We start from the raw sequence: 16,529 nt of genomic DNA, 5'->3' as shown, positions 1-16,529 counted from the left end.
GGGAAGTCAACTTTAAACATTTCTTGACAATGATATGTTATATGTGACCTCACATCTAATAGTCTAATCATGACATTAATATAATATTTGTAGAATATGAGTTATGCAGCAAAATCCAGCCATTTTTTTATCCATCTCAGGCAGCGGCCATTTTGCTACTTGCTGTCGACTGAAGATGACATCACAGTTGCTCAGGGCTCAGGCAATGACCAATCACAGTTCACCTTTTTGTCTGAAGCTAAGCTGTGATTGGTTGTTACCTGAGACCTGAGCAACTGTGATGTCATCTTCAGTCGACAGCAAGTGACAAAATGGCCGCCTTCTGAGAAAAACAGCTGGATTTTGCTACTTGCCTCATATTCCACTAACGCAATGTTAACCAAAACACCGTATTTAGACTCGTGGGGCTGCATAGAACATATCGTCAATATTTTATTTTTATTTTTTCGGGGGGTGGGGGTGGGGGGGACTTTTTCTTTAAGAAGAACAAATTCAAGAAATTAAAATACACTTCTACCTTTGTAAAGAAAATGCTCAGTTTTGATTGACACAATCAGCGAGGTATTAAATTTAAAAGGAACCTCGACTCTAATGTCGAGTTTGCTCAAAATTATTCATTTGGTTGTTACCAACATTCCTTTTTCAAAAATCATTTCCAGTTTAATATGTTTTGTAGAAACTTTATTTTAACGTACGCCGCCATTGTTATTTACGTCGCAGCGCATTCCGTGCGTCGTGACGTAGAGTGTGAAACGTCTATAAAGAAAGCAAAGTAAGCCTTTTAACAATTTGCTTGTGTTTTGGTTCTCGTTTTTAGCGGCGAAAAATTCACTGCGTCATACAGGTAGCGAATATTTTGAGGTAAGCAAAGTACAAGATTAGGCGAACCTCTCTGACAGTGAAAATCAAAATGGAACGTTGCTGAAGAATATTTTTATGCATCTCGTATTTGCGCTCATTTGATAATAATGTTGTGGCATGTTACTAACAACTTTCCTGATATCTTCAATGTAAGTACCCCTGAACACTGCGATGATGCAATAAAAAAAAGGGGGGGGGGGGGAAGCTAGTTAAGTGTCTGTATCTATGTGGTTGTTTTTCGCCTGATCAGTCTCGATAAACTCAGACGTGTCCTCTGCGATTTGTCCGGGTATACGAAAATCAACAGGTAGTGAATGTGCTGGCTCAGATGCTTGTGACTGAGCCGTGGGGCGGCAGGCTTCCCCCTTCGGACTGGAGGTGCTATGCGAGTTCTGAGGTTCCAAGTTGCAACCGGTGCCCTGAAGAAACTGAAGGAAATTTTCCTCGATGGAGCCTTCGCGGCTGGGCAGCCTGTCCTCCGCCTCCAGCCCCGCCCGACGAAACAGGCACGGCAGATGTTTGCCCAGCTCCTCCCGGATCTGTCGGTTGAGACAGCCGTAGAAGAAGGGGTTGGAGGTGAAGCAGAAGTAGCCAATCCAGGTGACGGCCTCCTCCAGGGACGCCAAAGTGGCGGGCGGGCTGGCAGCCAATGCGGAATACAAGTGGAAAGAAAAGTAGGGCAGCCAGCAACACAGAAATTGCCCGCCGACCGCCGCCAACACCGCTGCCGCCTTCCCTCCTCCAAACGGCCGCCCCGGGGTCTCTCTCCCGGTCCCGGTCCCCGTCCCGGAGCTGGTAACTATCGTGGAGCGGCTACTGAGTGACTCGGATCTCTGGCGCCGAGGCGTGTCCGTCCACGTCGGGAGCGGCCCGTGGTGCATGGCGGCTACCCGAGCCACTTTGAACATGTTGCAGTACACGACGAAAATGACCAGCAGCGGACACAGGAAGTAAAGCAGCGTGAAGAGGACCATGAACGCCAAACGGTTCGAGCCGCCGCCCGTCCAGTGCAGCGAGCAGCGCCTCTGACCCTGAGCGGGGGGAGATGGGACAGCCCCACCTCCCCCGCTGCCCTCCAGAAGGGTAGTCCTCGCGCCTTGCAGGATCCAAGCGAGCAGCGGCAAAGCGGACATGGCCAAAGCTTTGACCCAGATCCCCACTAGCACGGACGCTACCAGGCCCACGGTCATCTTCACCTCATAGCGCATGGGATGTATGATATAATAATAGCGCTCCACGTTGATGACCGAGATGGAGAGGATGGCGGCGCTGACCAGGAACACGCTGAGGAAGAGGTAACTCCGGCACAGGGCCTCGCCAAAGAAGGCTCGACCGGAGACCATGCCGAGGGGCATCAGCACCAACGCCGCCAGCAGGTCCACCAAGCACAGGTGGAAGACGAAGGCAAACTTGTGGAGCTGCGGGACTTTGGCGATGACCGCCATGACGGCCACGTTTCCCACCACGGCCAGCAGATCCATGAGCAGCATGGCCGCCAGGGCTAGCCACTGGGACGGAGGCCAACCCTCAGCCACAGCGGAGGTAGACGTGTTGGACGGGAGCTGCGGAGGCGGGTGGGAGGAGTTCCACGCTGGCTCCATCGGAGGGTGGGACGAGGCGGGCAGGCAGGGTCCGTCACTGGCCCATCACCCATCATTCAAAGCCAGGAAGTACGGCCAGAGGACAGAGGCTGGGGAATTAGCTTAGCGCTGCCCTGTAATGCTGTGATGGTCGCGGGAGGTTTTTAACAAGCTTTTTCATTTACAAAATCCTGACTTCTGTTCGCAGTCACAAGCACCCCTGATGAAAGAGAACACAATGAACTGTGAGTTTACTCGGCTCACTCGCTCTGGGATCATCCAAAGTCAATCCTCAGATGAACTAACCATTACAAGAGAACTCATTTTAGCGACAGAATGGCAGAGAGAATGAATTGCACAACCCCAGTTGAATCACATTCACACGGTCATATTTTCATGCGTTCAACTCCCCCCATAGGTAGCCTAGAGGATGTTACGTAGCAATCCTAGTGGACACTTTGGCTAACGTTAGCCCAGCAGTAGTTCAGCGTACAAATAAACGTCTGGAAGCTAATGACCATCACTTTGAGCACCTCTTGTAACTGCTATTGTGATGTATGTATATATATTAGGGCATGACTGGGTGGTGAATTAGCCAATGAGCGTTATATTAAACTGTTAGGTGATAAAATATATCTAGCGTAACATATTATTTACAATAAATGATTTAATTAGCCTGTATCATTGCCTGCGGCTCCTCATTTTTGCCACGGGTTATGAGCCGACCTGTGACAGCAGGGTATCAACGGACCATCCCAGGTTAGCTTAGCGCTAGCTCGCTGATATAACAGAAGCAGAACAGTTTGGCCAACGACAGAACCCAGGGTGTTTTTCGTTTTTGGTAAGTGTACGGCGATGGATCCTGGAGGTTTAAGTAAGATATTTTAAACTAAAAAGGAAAACCTTTCTGTAGGTTGACACGGCTGGAAATGCTCAGCTGCATTAGCGCATGTTAGACGCACTATCTTGGTACATTCCGATTTGTTTAGAAAAATAAAATAAAATTTTATATGAAGCTTGGTAACATGCTTTGGATAACATATGGTGTAGATAAAACTCTATTTATCAGTATGATCAAACTGCATTTTTTTTATTAACGGTTATCGAATAGCAAATGTGGATAATTATTAATTGTGGCTAAAAGCTCTGACTCGCGCCCAATCGTTCAAATCGAGTCGCATCTTGCGCTTTTCTAAAAAATAAAAATAATAAAAAATAAAAATGAAAAACTCAATTTTGTCAATTTTTGTCAGAATTTTGTTCTGTTTTTTTTTCTTTTTCTTTGTCACATTTTAAATCCACCCCAGTTGTGTTGTACTAGCCTCATCTAAGCTAGTGCTAAGCTAGTTCGTCTCAGGTCCGGCGACATCCAACTTTGCAAACTCTCTTTCATTTGTTGCTAATGCGAGAGGTCAACAGCGCGGCGTTGATACACTGCCTAGCAGGGCTTTATCGATTGATTGCCTAACATTTTTAATTGTATGCACATTTGCTAGCCAAACATTCTTATACACACGCAACTACTTCTAGGTGCCCTCTGAACGTAGCACTTACGTAGCATGTGCACTCCCTGACAATATGCTATGAGACTAGAATGTGAAAATTCTGATTTGGCATTCATTTTTCAACGGGCAATTTGCAACTTGATTGGAGTTATCCTCCGTACATTTTCTGTTGGCAGCTGTATACACTAACTGGTCATGAGATTCAGTACAAGAAACATATCAAGTTGGCTGCCTTATTTCTGTCGTATATCTTGTCACTATCGTGTAGGAACAGCTCGCTGTATACAATGCAGTTCTGCACACACCACTGTTAAAAGATCCTCAATCAGAAGTGAAGATTGCCATGGTGGTAATGGCAGAATCTTTTGCTACCTCTCATGTATTGGATATTATCAGACAGTTCCTAATGAAGTGTCGGGAGACTGTGTGCTCTTTGTATTGAAAGGACTTTCCATTGCATGCCCATACAAATCTGTCTACAAACTAACTGAATGCAAAGATGCATCGGGACGTACCGGTGTGTGGTAAAGCAAAACCCTGGATGGTTTATTTTTATAACAATAGGAATTAAATTAAGAATTAATCCCTGAATGATTGCCTCCAGTAAACACTATGTCTAAATCAAACAACAGGGTGCCCCAATTCAGTTCTACCCTCCTGCCAGGTTTAGTCATGTCTTACCACCCACTCATTTGTATGTTAATCATTAATACGTTACTCCAACTGTGTAAAGCAAGGCATTATATCGGTCATCATCATAAATTCAGTTCATTCACCCCCCCCCCCCCACCTTATAATTTTAATATAATAGAGGGAACAAACGAGAGTCAGGGTGAAAAGCAAATAGAGCATGATGTACCTGAATAAGAATATTTCCTCACACTGCTGTTTTGGGTTTGAAGGATGAGAATGTGCAGCAGCATCACCCACTCAAGTAGTACCTGCGATGAAGGCGGACCCCTTCGCTCGTCTTCCCGGCCCTTGTTCTGCTTTGTGCATCCTGGTTGACTACAGAGGTGGCTCCATCCAAAAGATGCTGATGGGAATGTGTGCAAAGACACCAGGCAGGCAGGCAGGCAGGCAACCCACTCTCCTCTCTCTCCCCCTCCCCTCCACCTTCCCGTGGTAGCAAGGAGGACCTCTGTGTCCTGTCTCCACAGGGTCCTAGTGTCTATAGGGTTCATGTTGAACTGTGACGAACAGAGCACAGTTATTGCACAACTTCCAAATTGATGTTTAATACAGATGTGCCACAATAAATCTCAGTAAACCAAAAAGCTTTATTTATTCCACTACAGTGGTGCCTTGAGATACGAGTGACCTGACTTACGAGTTTTTGAGGATACGACTTGACAAGAAGCAGTAGTTTTTTGTTTTGTTCCCCCCCCCAAAAAAAAAGAGGCTTTAAGCTGTTTAATACCATTCACAATCTAAGTTTACTGTCACTTTATATATGACACCTAGGGAATTACGCGTTTAGACAATCTTGCCTTCAGCTAGCTTAATGCTAACACACAATGTTAAACGTCAGAGGGGCTAACAAATGTCAACAGTAGTTTTGCTGTTAAAACCCTAAATGTGGATATTAATATGACGCTGACTGCGTGCAGTGCATAATTATCTTTGATATTTTTTTTACATGTGTACCTATTGACAATACATATTAAAGTGAAAATAGAGGTTTATATTAACACAAGTTTGTCCCTTATATATATATATATATATATATATATATATATATATATATATATATATATATATATAATATATATATATATATATATATAATATATATATATATATATATATATATATATATATATATATATATATATATATATATTATATATATATATATATATATATATATATATATATTATATATATATATATATATATATATATATATATATATATATAATATATATATATATAATATATATATATATATATATATATATATATATATATATATATATATATATATATATATATATATATATATTAAAAATGGATATTCAAATTACACTCTACTATAGAAAGTAGATTACAATTGATAATAATAGCACATAGGCAGAAATAATAATAATAAAGAATTTGATTTAATTAAACCGTAAGTTCTAGACTTATTAACATATTAGGAGGAACACACAAACAATGCGTATTTTCTGACAGTGGCGTTAAGATGAACGGTCCTATACGTGCACTCACACATGTTCAAATCCCTCATTTTCTCACTATCCTCCATGTTTATTCATTCATGTCATTCAGTGGTCATTTGACCAGTTACATGGATCGGCGCGGCCTCCAGCACAAGATTTATCGAGAAGGTGAGGGAAGTGATGAGGCCAGCCTTCAGCCTCCATCATCTTAGCTTCTCAAAGTGGGGCTCCTGTTGCCACGGTGATCCTTTTCATATACAGTCCATCTCATTGCACTGTCTAACGGAGGGACAATGAAATCTGGTCCATTATGGATACAACTAGAGTCCTACTAACTGCTTTTTTCCCCCCATTTGCATTTGTAAGGTTGCCCAACCATTTGCATTTAATGACAATAACCTTGCACCTGTTTAACCATTCATGTAACACCTTAACATGCACTCACTGATTCATCTTAATTACTAATAGATTTACTAGAAAAATATCAGTTCTTTGAAGTTCAACCATGTTCTGTGGTCTGATGAGACCAAGACAAATCTATCGTTCGGATGGCAAGGCTTGACAGATGAAAAAAGTAAGTAAATAATCATTTTCAAACCAATGAAATGAAACTGGATAATTTCCCACCATGGATAGGAATCATTGCACTAGGCAGCTGCACCCAATATTAGCAGCACAATTAATTCAATCATTCTTACTTTGACCAAGCATGTTGTGTATGTACATGCGTGTGCGCGTCCGCACGTGAGCGAGTGCACGGAGTGCACAGTTGACTCATGACAAAAATAGCAGATTTCTCACTCGCCTGGCAGCACCTATCATTGCCACCACAAATACAATGGTTACCGTAGCAACCGTGAAAATAGACTCCACGTTCACACTCAGAAATAGCAAAAGGCCACCGCTCGAACCCCAGAGTGCCGCCACACACAGTCACAACGAGCAGCTCCGATACCAGCTGCACTCACATGTGAGCTCATTGCATTTGCTCAAACGGATTTATTGACGCCTACACAAACAAACAGGCAGGCCCGATGCGGCAAAGGTGTCCTGAGTGGGATAATATTGACCTGCTTATTGTTTGATAACATCATTAGGAGGGGAAAAAACTGACACCGCACAGGATTTGTACCGTGTGGATTGGATAAATGTGATGCATACACGCACGAGCAGGAGGCGTGTCACATGTTAAGGTGTGGTAAATGTAAAAATATGTCGGTGTGAAGTTGCTGGAATACAGCAATGAATGTTGCCTTGGAGACTCTCCCGCTTGAAGGTTTGCAAGTGAAACAATCACAAGTGATAAATGTCACGCTAAGGTGCTGTTTATGATCATCACGTATGAGAATCATGCGATTGTGTGTGTGTTTTTGTTTTGCATTTACTTTTTGAAGTCGGCAGTAACATAAAACCAGAATTACATTTTTTGAGAACTTTATGTACATGACAATGAAGCCTTTGAATATCTCTAAACACGTTTTATTAAATTCATTTTCGGCACATCCGTCGTATGCTTGGCCTTTAAAATAAAAGCATCCCACACGACAATAATAATTTTGCTTAAGGTTTTGTGTTTTATATTATTTTACTTTTATGTCTTTATTTATGCATTTATATTATATATATTATATCATAGTTCTATAACGCAAAAGTGGGGGATATGAAAAGCACCTGAAATTATTTTCACATTTTATTTTTAAAAGAAAGAAAACACCAGGCCTCCCTAAACACGCCACATGGGGGCAGTGTTTCCTTTATAGTGCGCATAAAGCACTATACAGAACAGAAACTACTGGTGTAATCTATTTATTTAATCTATATCTAGTATTAAGACAAAATACGATGCAAATTAAATCCATATGGATTTAAGATGATGATCAGTTTTGAGGTAACAATTATGGTGGTAGTTTACAGCAGTGTAAAACCACATCATACTGAGAGCAGTCTCTAATATTTTTGCCTCGATGTACTTAAATAAAGTACCCGACATTTTGGAAACACCTCTGGGGACAATGCAATATATACTGACGCAAAAGTAGTGAGTACGTGCAAAAATGATATGTAGGACAACAGTAGAGATCATCCAAGTTGTGAGCGCTTCTTCCAGAGAAAAGCCTTGACAGCACGACCTCGCTTGATATGACTTTAACCCACTTGGACCAGCTCGTTTATAATTCACGAGAGGAGCATAAATCTCCCGACGGTGTAATGTCCTTCAGCAAGGCCACTGGCTAAATCAACTCAGCTATGCAGCAGAACACGCTACAGTACTCTTCAAAACACGACCACTGATACAAAATGAAAGGATGACTATGCACATAGAAACGTCCCAGTTCCACAAACAAACATGATTTAGCGGAGTCATATCGGTTTAGATGTGAGCGGGGAGTCATAATCACTTCTCCTGTATAGTGACAACCACTTGCCTTCCATGGGCGTTGGAAGAATGATCAATGCCCTGATGCTAAATACATTTAATGGTGGGTGGTGCATTACTCTTCCACACACTTGAATCCATTTGCAACATAACACCTACTGCATGGGAATAGTTGGGAGTGTCGTAAGGCACAACAAATGCAGCATGGATGAAATTAATGTTAACAAGTGAGTGGGTGCATTTAGTCACATTTCTCTACCAGAGGTGGGGATACTTTTGTGTTCAAGGGTCACATTGGTATTATAAAAAGGCATAGGTTGGCCTTTTGTAGATAAGGTATTTTATAGATTTAAAATATATATTTATATATTTAAAATAATAATAATTCATTTAGTTTTTAAATCTAAATGTAAATGATTTGAAAATGTTAAATGTATTTGTTGCCGTGTTTATTTGATATTTTCAATAAAACTAATTTTCATTGAAATTGTATTGTTTTGTAATTGAATCAATTATAATCAGACAGTTGTTTAATAAAATACATAAAACACATTAAAGGGGAAGTCAACCTTAAACATTTCTTTGCGATATGTTATATGTGACCTCACTAGTCTAATAACATGCTAACTAGAAAAATTCCCGCAGAAATTTTGAATGGGACTGCTGACTCTTGCGAGGTGGAAAGACGCATGTAGTACTTGTAGCAATAGTAGTAGTAGTAGGACTTTTAGTAGTAGCACTTGTAATAGCTAAAAAAAAGCAGTATTTAAATAGCAGTCCATTCCATTTCATAATTATTTTTTTTTTTTTAAATAATAAAAATAATGTTAATATTATATTTGTGGAATGTGAGTTATGCAGAAAAATCCAACCATTTTATCCATCTTGGGGCGGACATTTTGCCACTTGCTGTCAACTGAAGGTAACATCACAGTTGTTTAGGGCTCAGGCAACGACCAATTACAGCTCACCTGTTTTCTGAAGCTGAGCTGTGACTGGTTGTTACCTAAGATCTGAGCAACATTGATGTCATCTTCAGTCGACAGCAAGTGGCAAAATGGCCGCCTTCTGATATTGATAAGAACTTCCGGATTTTGCTGCTAAACTCATATTCCACTAACGCAATATTAACCAAAATACCGTATTTAGACTAGTGGGGCTGCTTAGAACATATTATTGTGTTGACTTCCTCTAAATAAAAAAAGTTAATTGACCTTGTTTCATTTCTTTATTTACAACAACTATTCATCCCACAGTTTAATCTCTGTAATTTCTGATCCTTTTGCCATTTTACATTTGAGCAATATTGCAAAATTGTCACCTAGCAAGACATTTTTTCTGTCCCTGCCCGCAGTTCAGTGCCAATTTGAAAAGCTTCGTCGCCATTGCACTACTCTAATGGGTAGTACCAGTGCAGGCCTACTGATAGACTTTACCTGGCTTTGCGTGAATGCCTGCTCTAGGAGATTGTTGTTTACTTCAGTGGTGGGAGTAGCAGGCTTTTCCGTTGCGTGGTTTAAGACCCCTTTTCTAGAAACTTGACATTTTCTGGAAACAGGGTCTTAAACAAAGGACACTTTCCTTTCTTTTCTTTGGTCCTTCCTCGGGTCTCCTGACGGCCTCACGACTCTGGCTGGAAGTGTTCGGTTTAGGTGAACGGTTTGGGATTTTTTAATAGGTGAACTAATGAATACACACACGCGCACATACACATACAAAAAAAAAAAGGAGAGAAATGATGATGACATGTCAAATCGGTAAAATTACCGAATGAACAATACTGAGCTCTCCAGGAAAAAAAAAAAATAAAATAAAATAAAAAATAAATAAAAGAAACTTGACATTTATGGCGTAAACTGTACTAGTCCGCATTCGAGCAGCATGAGAGCCATAAAGAAATCTGCCAACTGCTGGGTCAAAAGTAATCCAAATTGGTGACATTGCTAAACCAGCCCGATCAAATGCAACCTTCAACAATCTGCTCGGTCAAAACCATTAACCCAAACCTTGGGTAAAAGTAAACCAATCTGGATTTGAACCCGCTTCTTTTAACTGCAAGGCAGACATGCTAACCATTAGGTCACAATGCTGACATTTTCAATATTATGGCCACTTGAAAACACCTGGAAGAGACCGTTTCCACATTCTGCAAACACGCTGCTCCACCCCACATAGCTGCATGCACATCACGTCCAGCTAAGACTTGCTGCAGTGCACATGCACGCGCACACACTTAGCCCGTCCTTCACCACAGTACGAGCTGGGCCAAAAGGAAGGTCTTCATCATTCCACTGACATCACAACATATTGACGATTTAGCCCCCCCCCACACACACACTTTTCTTCTTCTTCTTTTTTTTGCTTTCAAGAAAACTGCACCAAGCAGTTCAATAATCAATTCCTCCCCTTGAAAAGCTGACGCTCACTGAAAATAGATTACAGGGAGTCCTCGGTTTGAGTTCTGTTCCTACGGTGTTGCAACCTGAACGTTAATAGCTCGGAATATGCCATAATGCAAACATTCCTGTGAGAGAAATTTCTCTTCATTGGTCCAAAAATGATCATTTATGTACTGTTTATTTTTCCATTTATGATATCGATATGCCAGCCAGAACAATGAAACACCGTTTCACTACTACCTCCCAGTATTATTTTTAGCATACAAACCTTTTGTGATTTTTTTTTTCGTGGTGGTGTGCCACGATATTTTTCTAATGTAAATATTTGCCTTGGCTGAATAAACGTTGGAAGATTCTTTCTGTGTTCAGAATCATTCACTCGCTCCCTAAATATTATAAAGGGTTTTTGTATTTTGGACTTTTAGTTCATTCATCCGTCTTACATGAGGGGTGTCTAAACTTTTTCCCTTTTTTGAAAAGTGTTAAGTGTAGTGCAGTGTTAAAAAGAGAAATGTTACTTGTTTAATGTAAATAGTTCATTTGCATATTTAGAAATGCTCTACACTATATAAAACAAATTCATTAGTAGCAGATGCCATTTCTAGTATATGGCACGAGCGCTTAAAAAAAAATGGGATGGCGGGTGACAAATTGCCCCCGGACCATAGTTAGGACACCACTTAATTACATCATTGCTGTTGCATGATCACAATTCATCAGATCAAAAAAACCTGCTGCATCTTATGTAATACATATAAATAAAATATAATATATTGTTTGAAGCTGAGTTTGTTTTAAGCTCTTGATTCCAAAAGTTATCCATCAATTTGTTTAATATAAGGATAATATGGTGAGCACAAAAATCATTTTCAAACCCCTGGACTATATAAAAAGGGACTGAACCCAACCTCTGCACTAACCTACGAAAACATAACTTTTAGGTACAGTCGACAACAAATAAGAAACAATCAAATGAAAATTATTGACGTCATTAAACAAGCTCCAACCTTGGTAGATTAACGTTGCCGTAGCTACTGCAAAGTGCATTGATGAGAAGTGCAAGATTTTGTCTTGAATTAAATGTCACATGCTGTGCGAAAGAGAGCGAGAGAGCGAGAGAGAGAGAGAGAGAGAGAGAGAAAGCAAGAATTGAGCAGTGACGTGACACCCATTGCATCAAATGTATCACATGGTGCCTTCGCTCTCCTGCGAGAAAGACTGCGGACAGGCTGCCGCGCGGTGCTACTCACTCTTTTGTGATGAACTCGCTGCAGGAGACAGGAAGACAGCCACCGGTCGTTCCCGTCCTGGAGTGGTTCACCGGAGATTAAGAGCCCGGACTTTATTTGGGGCTGCTAGCTGCAAGGAACCAATGGTAAATAAACCTTGTGCCTGTTTTGAATATTTCTTAAATAAAAATGTTGTTTCTTGTCCTGCCGAGTCTCCAGAACTTTTGGGCTGTGACCTTATGCTATACAATGCACCCAATTATGCTGCAAATCTGACTAGGGCAAGGGTCTGCAACCTCCGGCTCTGGAGCCATGTGTGGCTCTTTAGTCCCTTTTCATGTGGTTCCCTGAGGATCTCTAAAACAATTAGTAGAAATTATTTATTTATACAAATAATAAACAAAACAATGATTTACATTTTTAAAAAAATTATAATTAAAGATTTTTTTTTAAATGTTAGAATCCAAATTTGTAAGTTGTCAGAAAAAGAGAGACAAAAGGTAGATGAAAAGGTTTTTTTTCTTAAATACCTAAATATGTCCAAAAAGTGGCCATAAAATGTCAGAAGAGGAAAAGCTGAAAATTACCATAAAACGTCTTTGGAATTGCCCCCCAAAAAAATGTCACATTTTTCTAATGAATTTTCTATTTTTTAATTTTAGAAAGGCAGAAAATAAAACAATTAATATGTAACTAAATGTCCCAAAACAATAAAAGAAATCCCCAAAATGACCATAAAATGTCCACAAAATTGCCAAAAAAGTCACAAAATTTATAGCAAAAAAAGGACAGAAACAAATGTAAAAAAAAACATAAAATTTCCACACAAAAAAAAGAAGATGACAATATGTCCATAAAATTGCCCAAAAATGTCAGAAATTTGACAGAAAGGCAGAAAAGTCTCAAAATGTCTGAAAAAGTACACACATAAATCCATAAACAAAAGGTAGAAGAAATGGAACCTTAAAATATTTTATGCTGATTTTCTGTTATGGTGCAGCTCTAATTCGCTCTTGGCCTCTCAGTACATTAGACTAACACTATTTTGTTCATCATAATGTTCATGTTTTGCGGCTCAAGGCAGAATTTTTTTTTTGCCATTTGTTTGGCCTAAAATGGTTTTGACAGGAAAGGTTGCTGACCCCTGTCCTAGAGCATGACATCATGAATTCTGTGCGAAAATTCTGATGAATACAATATAACAGACAGGATCTATTGCCAAGTAAAGAGCAGGGCAGGTTGGAAATTGGAATTTTGGTGCATTTTATAAAAAGTTAACAGCAAATTATAGCAATAAAGGCACTTTTGTCTTGAAATGAAATTTACTTGTCTATTAACTATTACAGGTAACATGTAGAGAACCTTGGATACAAAACCTGAGTTAAAAGTTTAAATCAAAATCGTCAGTAAATAATTTCCTGGATTATCTCAACAGGTCCATGATTGTCCTGCACTGTGAAGACTGCTGACACAATGTGGAGATTATACATACCTCATCAATCAGCGTTGAGGAGGAGCATCTTTCTCCTGGTTGGGCTTTTGTCACTGCACGCCAGTGGACAATTCATGGGAGGTCCGCTGGACTGCCAAAAGACATGCATGTGCGCCAGCAACATCATCAGCTGTTCCAACCAGAATCTCACCAACCCGCCCGTCAATCTTCCCAAGTACACATCGGTGCTGGATCTCAGCTTCAACTCCATCGGCAAGCTGCGAGCCGAGTGGGCGCCCAACGTCCTGAGTCGACTCCACACGCTGCTGCTCAGCCACAACGGGCTCTCCTTCCTGTCCTCGGAGGCGTTTGTGCACGTGACAAAGCTGCGCTACCTGGACTTGTCTTCAAACCAGCTGCGCCAGCTGGATGAGTACATGTTCGAACCTCTGGAAAGCTTGGAGGTGCTGATGCTTTATAAAAACAGCATTTCGCAGATAGATCGCGCCGCCGCTTTCTCGGGTCTGGCTAACCTGCAGAAGCTCTACCTGAGTCACAATCTGATGTCGCGCTTCCCCTTGGAGCTGGTGAAGGAGCGAAGCCGCATGGAGACGCTCAGGCTGCTGGATGTCTCCTCCAACCGGATCAAAGCGTTGACATTCCATGAGCTTCAAGCTCTGCCCGCGTGGATCAAAAACGGCCTGTACTTCCACAACAACTCCCTCCCGTGCAGCTGTGATCTTTACGACGTGGTGGCACGCTGGTACCTCAAAGATCTCAGCTCGGTGGTGGACTTTAAGGATGAGCATACGTGCATCCTTCCGGGTCAGCCCAAACGAAAAGTGCTCACTCTTGACCTGGATAAAGCTTATTTGAACTGCAGTGAGGTCAAGATGTCGGACAGACAAGCTTACCTGGAGCAGTTTGTGGTGCTGGACTGCGACACCAAGCAGAAAGACATGGTGAAGAGTTGGGCCCTGCCAGGAAACATCCCAGTGTCTTCCACAAACAAAAGCATGATGATACTCCCGGATGGAAACCTTCAGCTCGGGCCTTTGAAGGAAGACGACTCAGGCGTGTACACTTGCTACGCCATCGGAGACACCCTCAACGAGACACTCTTCATCACAGTCGTGGTCTTTAACACCACCGCGAACGCCGGCTTGGAGAACCTGAAGACGGCGTACACAACCCTCATAGCGTGCCTGATCAGCATAGTGATGGTTTTCATCTACCTCTACCTCACACCCTGCCACTGCATCTGCTGTCCGGGTCAGGATCTGGAAAAAAACGGCTCAATGGGAAGCCTCCACTCCTCCACCGTCAACGTCACCCAACCCCATCAGGAGACTGTCTCTGAAAGAGGCAATGAGGGCGGCAAAGACTTCCCATATTACACCAAGGACTCGATGGAGCAGAATGGGAGGTTGAAGCCAAAAGGTGAAGAGGATTGGAAGGAAGGAAACAAAAGGAGGAAGGCGTCTGTCAGCTCTGTCAGCTCAGACACCCCCATGATGGTGTAAGAAAGATGTGGGTCTTCCGTTAATATTGAACGTCAAATTATGAACGGCCATTTTGTTGTTGATTGACGCTCAAAATTCATTGACCCGCCCACTGTATCTGCCCAGGTAAAAAACTACGCTTCGGACTGATGTCCACAATCGATGTATGCCTCGTCCACCATGGATCAATTATGGAACACCGTGAAAACTAAAAACAAAGACATTCCACGTATTTACAATCAATATTTACAGCCATTTCTTAAACTCAGACGTTCGTAAACAAAACATAAACATACAGTGTGCGCCCTATCCACTAGTAAAAAAAATGTAGATAAATTTCATCTCTACGTTCTAGCACCTTCCAAACTTTTTGACCCGACCCGGAAGTGATTGTTCACAGTCAGATATTCGCTACATAAATCGCCTGACTAAAATAAACAGGAAAAGCAAAACCATAAAAGATTCTCACGCAAATTTACAGTCAAATAAATACACCTACAAAAAATTATAAACTCAAAGATTACATACTTTCGTTGTCATGGCAACCAATCGAGTGCAATACTGGCGCCACTTAACACCCACCACCTCTGGTGTGCAGGTGTTTGGGGGAGCGTGTACAAACCCAACTGTGCGTGCATTTGATGCAAGATTCCAAATCATCCAACATGGAAGTGCTTTGACGAGAAGCTGCTGTATATTCCAGGCAAGGAGAACAAGTTTCCTTACTAAACTGAGCTGTTAATGGCATCCAGGATGTCTTCTTTGCTCTGGGGATATAAATGAGAGGACCTGAAAGGTTTTGGACATTAATGCCCAACCCTGAGTAAACCAGATTGCCGCAATAACATTAGCGCGGTCAACACACAAGCTGACAGGGTCACATCAGACACCGATACAGCAGAAGCAGTCAGACAACTGATAAGTAAAACTTGACACAAATAATGAACTGACTCTCATAAGGAAAAGTTGACCACTAAAGAGGAATAATGCCAAAAAGCAGAGGTGTCAATTCAGAAAAATGTAGCATTGAGTGATCTTTTATTAATTTGCCTTAACTGCACTATATGTTAGGACCACACAAAAAAGGGAAAACAATTATACTATAAGGAAAAACAGAAATATTACGAGAGCCTTGAAATTTGGTAGGAATGAATATTACCCAATAAACACATGACAAGTCAATTTAGACAGTGGATGCTTATCTCAGACGTTACAACTTTATATTTATATAATAATATTACTTTTTTTCCTTTCAGTGTGGCCCTAATACTTCTTTGTAGCATTTCAACCCTCATGGTGCTTATTTTAAAGCGCAAGTTGAATTCTCGCACACCATCAATGTCTCTATGCACTAAGACATGGTGATTATGCTTTAATACTTATCATAAAAGTAGCAATCTTATATTAAAGGTCTAAACAAATCTATAGTATGTATGTATGTATATGTTGTGTTTCAAGTGTTAAGATACGTCAATATAAGGA

The 16,529-nt window shown here is 41.1% G+C and overlaps 3 protein-coding genes across 4 annotated transcripts in view; 1 reads left to right on the top strand and 2 right to left on the bottom strand.

Annotated features, from left to right (window-relative positions):
- ampd2a (adenosine monophosphate deaminase 2a) overlaps positions 1–5,033 on the bottom strand; it is a 37,147-nt gene extending 32,114 nt beyond the window's left edge. The window contains exon 1 of the mRNA XM_077573470.1: positions 4,888–5,033. The gene's annotated coding sequence lies outside the window, so the exon portion shown is untranslated. The remainder of the gene's footprint in view (positions 1–4,887) is intronic.
- Positions 322–5,010, bottom strand: LOC144056557 (G-protein coupled receptor 61-like). 2 transcript variants are annotated; one of them, XM_077573486.1, is made up of 2 exons: positions 4,888–5,010; positions 322–2,661 (listed from the first exon to the last, which is right to left on the bottom strand). In XM_077573486.1, exon 2 carries the CDS (start codon positions 2,460–2,462, stop codon positions 1,071–1,073), a length of 1,392 nt encoding a protein of 463 aa, XP_077429612.1. In that variant the 5' UTR covers positions 2,463–2,661; positions 4,888–5,010; the 3' UTR covers positions 322–1,070. The 2 variants fall into 2 exon arrangements, with proteins under 2 accessions (XP_077429612.1, XP_077429611.1); XM_077573485.1 differs by having other exon boundaries at positions 4,806–4,950.
- Positions 5,034–12,095: 7,062 nt separating the features above from the next.
- Positions 12,096–15,250, top strand: LOC144056555 (amphoterin-induced protein 1-like). Its single transcript, XM_077573484.1, has 2 exons — positions 12,096–12,259; positions 13,549–15,250. Exon 2 carries the CDS (start codon positions 13,587–13,589, stop codon positions 15,066–15,068), a length of 1,482 nt encoding a protein of 493 aa, XP_077429610.1. The 5' UTR covers positions 12,096–12,259; positions 13,549–13,586; the 3' UTR covers positions 15,069–15,250.
- Positions 15,251–16,529: the final 1,279 nt, after the last annotated feature.

This window comes from Vanacampus margaritifer, chromosome 8 (assembly GCF_051991255.1).
Source record: "Vanacampus margaritifer isolate UIUO_Vmar chromosome 8, RoL_Vmar_1.0, whole genome shotgun sequence".
NCBI classification, from domain to species: domain Eukaryota; kingdom Metazoa; phylum Chordata; class Actinopteri; order Syngnathiformes; family Syngnathidae; genus Vanacampus; species Vanacampus margaritifer.
The sequence above is the reverse complement of the archived record's forward strand: the minus strand, read 5'-3'. Positions and strand labels throughout refer to the sequence as shown.